The sequence below is a fragment of the Nyctibius grandis genome, chromosome 20 (assembly GCF_013368605.1).
Source record: "Nyctibius grandis isolate bNycGra1 chromosome 20, bNycGra1.pri, whole genome shotgun sequence".
Classification (NCBI taxonomy): Eukaryota; Metazoa; Chordata; class Aves; order Nyctibiiformes; family Nyctibiidae; genus Nyctibius; species Nyctibius grandis.
The window spans coordinates 1,389,696-1,402,547 of NC_090677.1; the positions used below are offsets into that span (position 1 = coordinate 1,389,696).

General features: G+C 43.2%; 1 protein-coding gene across 2 annotated transcripts in view; it reads left to right on the plus strand.

Moving 5' to 3' along the window:
- The window catches only part of PRKG1 (protein kinase cGMP-dependent 1), a 577,366-nt gene that overhangs the window by 481,765 nt on the left and 82,749 nt on the right, over positions 1–12,852 (plus strand). The window contains exons 1-2 of one of the 2 annotated variants that reach the window (XM_068416565.1): positions 9,598–9,745; positions 12,445–12,510. In XM_068416565.1, the coding sequence (XP_068272666.1) occupies positions 9,645–9,745; positions 12,445–12,510 (167 nt within the window). In that variant the 5' untranslated portion in view covers positions 9,598–9,644. Of the gene's footprint in view, positions 1–9,597; positions 9,746–12,444; positions 12,511–12,852 lie in introns of those variants that run through there. The other variant, XM_068416564.1, reaches the window with a different exon arrangement.

Below are 12,852 nucleotides of genomic sequence, written 5' to 3' on the forward strand. Positions count from 1 at the left end.
GCAGTAATTAGCATTAACTACTGAAATGTAAAATGCCATGCAAATGAAGATGTGCGCTGCACAGCTGCTTCGCCAGGAGAAGAGTGATGAAATACTCTGTATCGCCATCCAGGGTGAGAGCACGTTTTTCCACAAACTCAATTCTGGAATCACAGAATCACAGAATCAACCAGGTTGGAAGAGACCTCTGGGATCATCGAGTCCAACCGTTGCCCTGACACCACCATGTCAACTAGACCATGGCACTAAGTGCCACGTCCAGTCTTTTCTTAAACACCTCCAGAGATGGTGACTCCACCACCTCCCTGGGCAGCCCCTTCCAATGGCTAATGACCCTTGCTGAGAAGAAATGCTTCCTAATGTCCAACCTGAACCTCCCCTGGCGAAGCCTGAGGCTGTGTCCTCTTGTCCTATCGCTAGTTGCCTGGGAGAAGAGGCTGACTCCCACTCCTCTACAACCTCCCTTCAGGTAGTTGTAGACTGCACTAAGGTCACCTCTGAGCCTCCTCTTCTCCAGGCTAAACACCCCCATCTCCCTCAGCCGTTCCTCGTAGGTCAGACCCTCCAGACCCTTCACCAGCTTAGTTGCCCTCCTCTGGACTCGCTCCAACACCTCAATGTCTTTCTTGAAGTGCGGAGCCCAGAACTGGACACAAACCTGGAGTGACTTTAAACCTGCGGAGAAGTCACTGTTACGAGTTGGATAGGATAGACTTGGAGTATCAGCATCTCTGGGGTTCTATTTGGTTTAAGTTGGAATTTATTTTGTGTTGTGGTTACTGGATGAAGACTGTAAATGCTGCCCTGGAAGGACTTTCCCCTGCTCATCTAGGCTCGGTGGAGGTGGAGCGTGAAATCTCTTTTGGCTTTTTCACTGCTTCCCCAAAGTTTTTAGCTTCTCCTCAGGCTGCAGCAAATCTATTTTTCAGATGTTTCACTTTCTTTTCTAAGGCTGTATTATGCTGCTCTCCAGACATTACGTAACTCAGTTTGGGGTGGTTTTTTTTAGTAAGTATGTTTGTGGTGATATGGCATAATCAAGGGGTTTTTTAGCAATAATTTTTAAAATGCACTGTATCCTTTTTTTTATCCTAGTGAGATTGTTCATGAAGGTCCATGAATGCTTTCTAATGGATAAAAAATAGGTTCCTTGTGATGATGTCTTTATCACAGGCAAAACATCTTTTGCTTTTTCGCTTCGGTTCGATGCACATTTTAAGCCATTATATTGTGCTGGTTTATATTCAGTAGCTTGGCAGGTTTTGTGGTGAGTCGGTGGTTGCTTAAATGGTAAAATCATGAGGGAAGGCAAACTGAGAGTCTGAAAGACGGGGGGATTTCTAGTTCCACCTTCACACCTTCAACAGACAAGGCTTGGCCGTACATATCCTCTAGGCAAACACAGATCATGTAGGATGTGGTGAGCGTATGGCTGTGTTTGTGCCAGAGACTGGTCCTGAACTTCTCCGTTCTCTCTTGGCCACGTGTTCCCACCACATCCATTTCCTTAGTGCCAATGATTACTGGCCCACGAGTGAGTTGCGCTGATCTACCAGAAAGCTAAGCCTGCAGAAGGTTTGATTCAATCTTTGATCATTTTAAAGTGAGCACAGAGCCAAAGTATAAAATCTGCTCCATCACACTGTGCACAGAAAGGAGAAGATAAGACTGAAAAGATAAGACTCAGACTAAAATAGGGCCTCATCAGCGTGTCAACGCCACAGACCATGATGTTGCAGAGATATGCTCTAGTTGGCTTTGCAGGAGTTAACATGACTATCGGAGGAGTCGAGCATGGCAGTGTGGAGCCCAGCATGGGTTAATTTAGTCTCTGTAGCTCTTCTGCATGCTGCTGGTACTCACTCCAGCCGGCTGAAAGTTGGGTCAAGTCTCTCTGTGCTACAGTTTAGAGCAGAGCTCAACTGAAAGCACAAGCTGGATGGGAAGCACAGGCTTGCAGAGCCTCAGAAGAGCTAATTGCATCAGCGGGAGGCTTTGAGGAGTTTGTGGAGGGCACTGATTTCTTGCAGGAGCCCTGCTAGCTAGTCTGGCAGCTGTCTGTGAAACCTCGCTTAACAAGACGTGAAAAGGCTGCAGAAGAAAGGGCAGCAGCGAGTGTCTCCAGCTCCCTTGCTGCACTTGCATCAGCAGGCGCCAGTGTGGTCCTTCTTGTGGTTATCTGTTGGTGTCCAGGATGTTATTTTTGTTGTTCTAGTCCAAAAGGAAGGGTTTGGGCACTTTCTGCTCTTGCTCGTGGTGCTTTTGTTCCCGTTGTCAGTATGACCTCTCGTGCAGCAAATACAAGAAAGGGTTCACTGTAATTAGCCAAGCGAAACTGATTCTGAGTGAAACTGGGTCCTGAGATGGGTGCTGGTAACAGGGTGCTTCTGCAGTCTCAGACACAAGGAGGACATGGCCTAGGTCCCAGGTCCCTCAAGAGAGTCCTACCAGGAGCAGCAGGAGATGGGGCAGAGACAGGTCTAGAAACAAGGCTACAGCATCAGGAACGGTCCATTCAGGAGGTGGGATGCAAGCTATCTACATTGTAGATCCAAGGTCCATCCAAGAAATAGGGCTAGAGAGAAGAGACAAGTCTGTACCTACAACTAAGGGTCCCAAGCTGAGGTAAAATTTGGCTCCTGGACCATGAGCAGGTGATGTTGGTTGAAGGTCCCAGTGAGGCTACTCAGGGCAAGTAAAGCTATAGGCACACTCAGGGCGATGACAAGCTCTTTATTTTATTAATATAAACTTAAGTCCTTGACATCAACAACAATAGTTGGTTAACATGGAATAAAGTCAAGGCATTTGGGGGGTAAAGGAGGGATGCAGTGAATTTGGCCTTCAGAGTGAAGAAAAGATGGGTGGACCTGGAGGAGTCCATAACATGGGGAGGAAGGTGAGATGAGCACAGTCACCAGAGTGGGGGCCCTCAGATCCACTGGCATGGACAGAGCATTGGCCACGGGACGAGGTAGGTAAGAGTATGGTGCAAACCACATGCCTTAGGTGGGATTGCAATGGCCTGAAGTATAAGAGGAGTGGGAATTTGGTACCCAGGAAGCTTGGTGGTGGAGGCTGGTAGTGTCAGACAAGGACAAGCGGTAGTGAAAAAATAGCTCCCATGGCTTGTCATCTAGATCCTGCTGCTGGCATCCATAAAGGAGAAGCCGTAATCTCATGACAACTCCTCTTCCCTTCTTCACAGTGCTTAGGAGTTTAACAAGAGCATTGTTTAAAATATAGTTCTTCTTTAAAAAAAAGTAATGAATTCACAATCAACCCTTAAAAAATGTTCTCAACTGAAAGAGCCTCTTATGGTTTGCAGATAGGCCAGACGTCCTTGCAATGAGGCGTGGTTTCAATAAACAAATACATTGTTCCTCAGCTTCAGCATGACAAAGGGTATTTGTCCCAGTGCTCTCATGCACAAAGAAGCCAAGCAAGAAAAAGAACGTAACAGTCATAGAAATACTTGAAGGGAGGGGAAGAGAAAAATCCAGCTATGTGAAGACCTCAGCCTGTAAGAAGCTGCTTTGGATGCAGTCACCTCCACTAACCTGACTGAAGACTCTGCTGTGTTATTGTAGGGTTTGGGATATAAATACAGGGGTTACAGCTAGTAAGGCTGGCACGGGATCCGAGCGGCACAGTGAAGGGATAACCTGATCCCTGCCTCCGCAGCGATGACATGCGGGTGGCTTTACGAGCACGCCAACGTGGTAAAGACAGGCCAGATGGACGCGGCCTTGTTAATTCTTGAAGAGAAGCCAGCTGCCAGTTCTGGTAGTGCTGAGGCTAATTGCTGTCATCTAATGCACCTTGCTCAAGCTCCTCGTGCTCTGGTTTACTCACCTATAAAATATGTTTACAGCTATTATCGTTACCTGAGCTGCTCCTGAGATTGAACCGTGACCTTGGGAACCTCTAGCGTGGTTTAAAAGGACGTTGCGTAAGCGCGGTGTTGATGTTACTCGTGTGTAATAGATGTATCGTGTTACTTTAACTCTCAGACCTTGATTTTAAGATGGCTGTTTTCCTAAATAATGGCGAATTAGTAACTTTCCACTCAGGGAAAGTGCCTGTGGGTTAAATTAGTCGTGGCAGACGGGATAGGTTATTTCCTGAGTAGTTTGCAATTATCAGTTATGGATTGAATATGATGAGAATATACTGAAAGTGATCTACTCTTTATTAACACCCATGTGGTTCTTAACCCTTTCATGTTGTTGCAGCCACGACTCCCTTGTTAGCTAGGAGTTAGCAGAAGAGCCTGATTATGCCTCTCAGCAAGGGGAAAATCCTCCTGCTGACTGTCCAAAGAGGAGGTACCGTCAGATTTATGCCGGCTTGATGGTAATCAAGTGGTAGCAAGAACTTTTCTCTCTGCTTTCAGATCACGAGGAGCACATACCCTTCTCTTCTCAGAACAGTTTTCAGTGGAAACAACCCCCTGTAGGTTTCCTGAGTGACTGGCAGCTTATCATCATGTACATAAATGTGAAGGTGGCTGACAGGGGCTGATTTTACACCACCTTTTAAAAATGCAACAGAAAGTCTCTGTGTTATCAATGCTTTTTGCCCTCTGCATCTCCCCATTGGCTTCCAAGGGGCAGGAGTGGGTTCAATACTATCATATTATATATAATAGTGCCTATCACAGAATCACAGAATCAATGAGGTTGGAAGAGCCCTCTGGGATCATCGAGTCCAACCATTGCCCTGACACCACCATGGCAACTAGACCATGGCACTAAGTGCCATGGCCAGTCTTTTCTTAAACACCTCCAGAGATGGTGACTCCACCACCTCCCTGGGCAGCCCCTTCCAATGGCTAATGACCCTTGCTGAGAAGAAATGCTTCCTAATGTCCAACCTGAACCTCCCCTGGCCAAGCTTGAGGCTGTGTCCTCTTGTCCTATCGCTAGTTGCCTGGGAGAAGAGGCCGACTCCCACTTCACTACAACCTCCCTTCAGGTAGTTGTAGACTGCAATAAGCACTTCTGCTTTAATTAATACCTTTTTTTTTGCAAAATTTATCTGCATTACACCTATTGATATCAGCATAGGTAGTCTGATAATGTAACGCTTGTTAATTCAGCAGCATCACTACCTGAAAGGAGGGTGTAGTGAGGTGGGTGTCGGTCTCTTCTCCCAGGTAACAAGCCATAGGACGAGAGGAAACGACCTCAAGTTGTGCCAGGGGAGGTTTAGACTGGAGATCAGGAACAATTTCTTCACCCAAAGGGTTGTCAAGCACTGGAACAGGCTGCCCAGGGCAGTGGTGGAGTCCCCATCCCTGGAGGGATTTAGAAGCCGTGTAGATGTGGTGCTGAGGGACATGGGTTAGTGGTGGGCTTGGCAGTGCTGGGTTAATGGTTGGACTCGATGATCTTAAAGGTCCTTCCTAACCAAAACGGTTCTATGGTTCTGTGATTCTCTGATCACTACGTCAGATCTATAATGCCAATAAAAATAACAGCAGCCCTTTCTTGCCTAGTTTCTTCTGTCTGTAGACCCAGAGGATCGCACAGTATATTAAAGCTTTTTTCTCATTGTAATGTAGGAGTCGGATAGTGAAATTTAGCAATATAGTGAAATACAGGAAATATATAGAGAGAAATATATTCCTATATAGGATTATAGTGGAATATAGGAATCAGGCAGAGAAACGGCTAGTTCAAGGCTGGGCTGTGGGCAGTGGCAAGGCAGACAAGGGAGCAGCCACAGTCCAGTGCGGTATTTGTAGCAGCCAGCGGTTGTTTCCCCAAATACATACAATGATTGCAGAAATTACATATATATATTTTTTAAATTAGGACATTTGCATTAATACCAAACTAAATTGTATTTTTTGTAAACTGGACTTGATTTTCCATCATTCATTAAACTGAGAAGAAGGAGAAGCCCTCCAGGCATTTCCCTTTCCATGAAATAACATCCATCATTAATATGAAGAAGAAAATAATTGTCAGGCTTCACACAGCATCCCGAAATGATCCCAACCCATCGTGACTCGTTGGGAGAACATTGAGTTAAAACTTGGCGTAATCTTAGCAGCTGTTGGGAATTTCGTTTGCTTTCAGAAATGTCAGGACAGAGCAGAATTTTTTTGACCAAGAGAAGTCTTGAAAGACCTGCTCACCATCTCTGAGTCCTTGACTATGTAAATATTAAAAGTAGTTATTAGGAAGGGCTCTTCTTTTTGTAAATCCAATTGTGCAATCCTTGCCAGGGCTTAAATCTTTCAGTTGGAGCCACTGTTGGTACATTTTCTAGCCTATTTGGAGAGTCATACAGTTTCCGTGTATTGAATAAAAAAAAATTGTAAAATAGTATTTTAGACTATTTTGTCTGAACGAACTGAAATGCTGTTCTGTAAGGAATTTTTTTTTGATACACGCCTTCAAATTGGGGTACCTTGAAGCAAAATCTCTTTCCTATCATATTTCATTCCCTTTATATAAGGTGTGATTTTAATGCGTGTGAGGATTTTCGTAGGTTTTGTTAAACAGTGTAACTCTTTTCAAGTGAAGCTTTTTCAAGTTGCACATTTTATTAGGTTCGCATGAAAATTTTTAGGAGTTTAGTAGACCACATTGTATTTATTAATTCCAGCAACATATTTTTATAGTAAAAAACAATAGCAAATGGATGTTGTGTTCTCAAAAAGCTGAAGTGTTGGGAAACCAAACATCAGTCTACAAGGGGTGTTTTTCCCCTATGGAAATCAGTCAGTAGATCCAGGTAACTGATACAGACCATGGCTTACACCATCAGTCACGATGGACCATGTCATGGTTCTGTAGGTCTGCCTTGACTTGACTTCAGCAATGGCTACCAAGAAAAAGTGGGAAAGAGAGCGCAGAGTGGCACAAACTTTTCTTCTTTTCTCTAAAAATGATGATGACAACCCATTTTTCTTTGACCAAGTAACTGAAGGACCTTGACTGGCCACCAAGAGTAGTTGGGTCAGTGTACCAATTGAGGGCACTGTAAAACCAGCCCACATTTTTGTTTCCATGTGCATTAGGAAGAAATTCTTCACTGTGAGGGTGGTGAGACACTGGCCCAGGTTGCCCAGAGAAGCTGTGGCTGCCCCTTCCCTGGCAGTGTTCAAGGCCAGGTTGGACAGGGCTTGGAGCAACTGATCTGGTGGAAGGTGTCCCTGCCCGTGGCAGGGGGTTGGAACTAGATGATCTTTAAGGTCCCTTCCAACTCAAACCATTCTATGATTCTGTGATTAGGTAATCATGTCATTTACAAGGATAGTCCACATGTTTCAGATAAAACTTCCTACGGTTGACACCTGTCCTTCTCAAGTTGTGCCAGGGGAGGTGTAAATTGGATATCAGGAAAAATTTCTTCACCGAAAGGGTTATCGAACATTGGAACAGGCTGCCCAGGGAAATGGTGGAGTCCCCATCCCTGGAGGGATTTAAAAGACGAGTAGATGTGGTGCTGAGGGACATGGGTTAGTGGTGGCCTTGGCAGTGCCAGGTTAATGGTTGGACTTGATGATCTTAAAGGTCCTTTCCACCCAAAACAATTCTATGATCAGACTGTGTTTCCTGGGAAGAGCGATGGCCATCCTATCTAAACAGACTTGTAGACTGCCAAAGGGCTATTGGCTACAGCAGCATCCCAAAATATATATTTAGGATTGTTAGGTTTTTTTTATTTCTTTCTCTAAAAATGGTGATGACAACCCATTTTTCTTTGACCAAGTAACTGAAGGACCCTGACTGGCCACCAACAGTAGATGGGTCGGTGTCTGGTCCTTGGTGGTTGCTCTGCAGAAGCTGCTGCTGCCTGTGAGACATCTGTGGTAGAAAGCTCAAGTCCCATAAGACTTCTGGAAATGAGTGTTTAGATCATTTAAACTTCAGAACGGTGTTAATGAGGGTTTTGTGTTTAGATCATTTAAACTTCAGAACGGTGTTAATGAGGGTTTTCAAAGAAAGAAAAAATTAGGTCTTCCCTGGTGGGTTTTAAAAATTTGCCGCAGGAAGACTATCCAGACGTTTGTAATTTGCTGATATTCAAGTTCTTTAATGCATTTTACCACTTTCTGGCACTGTACACTTGACCTTGTTACAGTATTTTTAATAAGCTTGATTTAAAGTATTGAGGACAAGGTATGTTGGAAATAAGTGAAAGGAAAAAAATGTATGGGAAAAATCAGTTATTAACTTGAATTTAGCGATAATAGCTCAAAACCCAGCATCTCTGTCTCCCCTTGTTTTGTTGGATGTTTTCTGATTACACTGTGACTTTCACATGGAAGTTAGAAATTATCTTTATTGAGAATTCTGAGGAGCGGTACCCAAATTTGACGATCTTCTGAAAAACGAGCCCTAGCTTCATCCTTTAAAGAGGGTTTTGCCTACCTGGAGACCTGAAAATGTCTCTAACTCTATTTTAGCTTGAAATCCATTTTGACTTGACCTGTCAGAGATGAGCAGAAGAGGCTTGGCTGTAAACATGATATTTCCTGCAGTAGGGTACCCACTCCTCCTAATAAATGCTATTTTGTGCCGGGAGGCTGCATCTTGAGGGGACTGATCCCAAAAGCTGGGCAGACACCATGCCAAGGTGGCACCAGTTGTGTCTGTCTTCTGGGAAGACCGCAGAGCGGTGTTTGCTGGTGGTGTAACAGCAAGTTTCATGCAAATACAATGGTATATTGTTAAATTAAATGATCCAAATGTAGTTTCCATTTGTTTGAAGAATTGTATTGGCAGTATTAAGGGATTAGGTATGGTAGGAGCTGTGAGAGCTGGTGTTGGAGCAGGTCGTCAATGAGTTAGGGGATGTAGGAAGGTAAAAAAGCAAAAAGATGGAAATAATCTCAAAGATTTTAAAATCTAAGACAAATTTTACAGCCTAAGGTAAAATCAGGGAGCAGAGGCTGATGTATGACCTTATCTCGGATGAAAACTACCTATACAGAATCACAGAATCAGCCAGGTTGGAAGAGACCTGTGGGATCATCGAGTCCAACCATTAAACTGGATGTTAATAATGCGTTCATATTCGCGTTTTCCAACACAGCTTTATAAATAATGTGATCAATACACTTTTATCAGGAAAGTTCCTGGAAACAGTTAAAAAAAGTCATCGTTCTTAAATTAAGTTGTTGGCAGCTTATCAGCAGCAAAATTCTTGAAACTTCCCGAGTTGTATGTGATGAGCTGGGCGACAAATTATAACGAGAAAAATATATATATGCATTTCATCTCTTAAATAATGTACCCATGTTTATAGTGGTGTGATAACACGCTTTGGAAGAGCTTTAGGAACATGGATAGTGTTGCCATCTAATTCCACCGTGGGGTTAAGGAGCTGGAACGCGGCGGTACAAGGTCTCCTGCCCCGGTTTTTGGCGCGCGCCCACAGCAGGAACCGTGCCCGCTTGTTTGCAGCCTTGTACCTCTTTGTGGCTCCAAAATACCCTCTGCTTGTATTTCCCGATGATGCGCCCTAGAAGCTCCCCCCACCGCAGCAGCTGTGACCTTTCTCCAAGTCCTGAAGTTGGAAGGGCTGTAAAATAGCAGAGCTCGCCCAGAGGACAAAAATATAGTGACGGGCTGGAAGGAAGCAGGCGTTTTCCTGGGAGGAAATGGTGGAGGCAAGGAGTAGCGATGGAGTATTCGGAGAGTGAAGGCGATTCCTCGGATGAAGAGTGCTGTTTCTCGGGGAGCAGCGATGAATACTCCTGCGATGAAGCCCAGAAAGTGTCCGAGTCAGTGCAAGGCTTTCACATAATTACTTGTGCCGTTTGATGGTGTGCACTTCTAATAATTACTCGTTGCATTTCATGCCCTGCACTTCTAATAGCTACTTCTACGTTTAGTGCTGTGCACTTAAATAATTACTTGTTACGTTTAATGCTGTGCACTTTTAGTAATTACTTTTGCATTTAATGCCGTGTGCTTCTAGTAATTACTTTTGCATTTAATGCCGTGCACTTCTAATAATTACTTGCTGCATTTAATGCCACGGGCTGTCGCCGATGGCCGCCCGTCGAAGTACTACCCTTTAAAACATGGGCTGACAATTTATTTTGTTTGAAGGTGATTGAGGTTAATTCATAGATTGGTGGCATGGCCTTAGGTATGTTTGTCATTTTTTAAGCCCAAGTGAGGTGTTGGCAGTGTTTGGAAGTCTGAGTGTGTCTTGTGTTTCACAGCCGATACATATAAACCTTTAATGTTTGTATAGAACTGCAAATCTGTTGATTTTCTTCCTTCTGTTTTTAGAAACTTGATGAGATTTTTAATCCTGCTCGGTAAACACCCCCTAACACAAGAGCGTGCGAGGTTTATAAACTCACAATCGATTTAGACTGTGGAAACAGAAAGCTGCTTGTCCCCGTCGGTCCCTTTGTTGGGTGTTTGTGGGACGAGGGTCTTGCAGTGGTGGCAGAGAAGGTTTTGTAGGCAAGGATGCTCAGGATGGCTTTGGAGATACCCAAAGATAGCCATTTCTTGACTTAACACTTCATATGTGAGCCACTTTATCAATAATTTATTTAAAAACACCCTGTTTTTCCCCTGACTTAGTTATTTCTGCTTGTGCAGAACGTAAGGAGACCTCAGAATCGTGTGACTTTTCTGCATTACAAAACCCTGCCGTCCCTCTGCGTCGGGTGTTTGTGCCCTTTGGGAAAGCGCCTTCGTTCCACATTCATTTCATGCCGATTAAAAGGATATATTAAGTGTGAGACAGTGGAAGCCGTAACAGTTACTTGTGAGGTTTAATCTCTCATGTTAAGGTTTATTTAAAATGTTTGAACTGAAGCCACCAGTAGCTGTATTTTACTTGTCTGTGATCATATCGCTATAATATAGTAACTATAATCATGTGTATAATCTATAACTATAAAGGTATAAACTTGTTTTGTGGCAGAAAGGCATCTGAGATAATGGGACAAATAAGTTTTTAACTGGAATTAATGAACAACCACAAAGTTTGCATACTCATTTTAATATATTAATATACCAGCAAGAGTTGACTACAGCAACTTAATGGGATATTAAATATTATCATCCCTTATCCTTTCTATATTTACCAAAGTTTTAGAAGCTAATAGAGATAATTATCTACAGATATTCAACTACTTCTTTCTACTCGCTTTAAATTACCATAATTTTGTTTATCGGGATGGATAAATGAGCACTAATACACACTTAATTTCATTGAAAATAGATTCAAACGACGGCATTCAAATGTAGGCTTGAATATTAATGTTTCTTTCATTTGTATTTCTGCTTGCTCTGTTTAAAATATATTAAAGATAGCTCAAAAGTAATTAAAGTTAATTAATGATTACCTTAAAGGGAGAGTGCACATTCCTATATGAGTGCACGTGCACCATGCTTTTTTTTTTTACTATATTACTGCTTTAATATGTCCAGTCTTTAAACAGGGGAACTGCTATTTCTAACAGCATCTTTTAAATCTCATTTTCTCCTTCAGTGGAAATGTATGGTGGTTTTCCAGTCTAAATAAATTCAGTGTGTTTGAAAGAGGTGGGTCTCTTGCCGATAATCCACTTACCCTTCATCCATGGAAAAGGTTTGGAGTGGATTTGAATAAAATAGCAGCTCTGAATCCTGTACGTTTGTTTGGCCAACGCAGAAATTGCAACGACATCTCTATAACCCTGATGAAACACCGAATTGGTCTGATTAAAATGAATTAACTTCATATTTTATAGCTTGAGTTGGCCATGGCCAAAGTCGCAGTGGGGCAGGGAATGGGAGAACACAAAGCGTTTGGTAATGAAGATACAGAAATAAGTGTGCAGAGCCCACTTCTAAGTGCAATATTTTTAATTTGTGAAGAGTACCAGCACAGTTTTTTAATGCCGAGACCTTTCAAAAGCGCCGTCCTGATCAGGCCCCTTTTATAGGCACAGTCGCAGCCTCCTCCATGCTCAGATAGCAAATGCGTTGTGAGTCCTACAGCGTACCGTATACGTTGTACCTGCTCTGAGTAGCAGAGCTGACCTCCTGCTTAGCTGGATGCTTCATGATCCAGCATTGAGATATTATGTAGGTTTTTGGGGAGAAGGACATCAGTAGAAGTCTAAATATTCATAAATAAATGATGCAAATAGCTGATATTTTGATAAAACTGTTTCTATGCTCAAATGTGCATAGTAAGAAATGAGGGGGGGGGGGAAGCATGGGCTGATGCGTGGCTGGATGTCTTATTGATAAGGGGAACCTGTTTCTGTTTCTCTGCTCGTGCGTGGGTTTTAGCTTTTGCGTGCCTGAAGCCTGTATGGATGACAAACATCAAATGAATATAGGGAAAAAGCTGTGAAACCCAGGAATTTACTCTTGAAGCGCTTTAAGGATGCAATATGTTTGGAAATCAAAAGATTGTCGTGAAAATAATACAGCTTACTTAAGAAATGTGTTTTTCTTCTTTCAGGGAGGATGTCAGAACAGCCAACGTCATTGCGGCTGAAGCGGTGACTTGTCTGGTCATAGACAGAGAGTAAGTACAACATTTTTCTGCCTTGGGGTGGGGTGTATCTCCAGTTCACACCTTTTTACAGTTTTTAACTAGAGCCTTTGATGATCTTCTCCAGAGAGGTCATTTAATTTTGAGTAATACAGTCACAGTATCTATGTGTCCTTGATGAAGTAGAGGGAAGGTCCCCCTAAATCAATAAGACAAAAGTCAATAGTGACGAATGCAGACAATTGAGAAGCACCGAAAGACAAAATGGGAAGAACTGGGGAGAGACCATTACTGTGGAAACGGCTCCAGGCATTACAGTGGGACGCAGATTGAGTTCGTGTCAGCAAAATGTCACGGAAAGCATCGAGCTTCTGG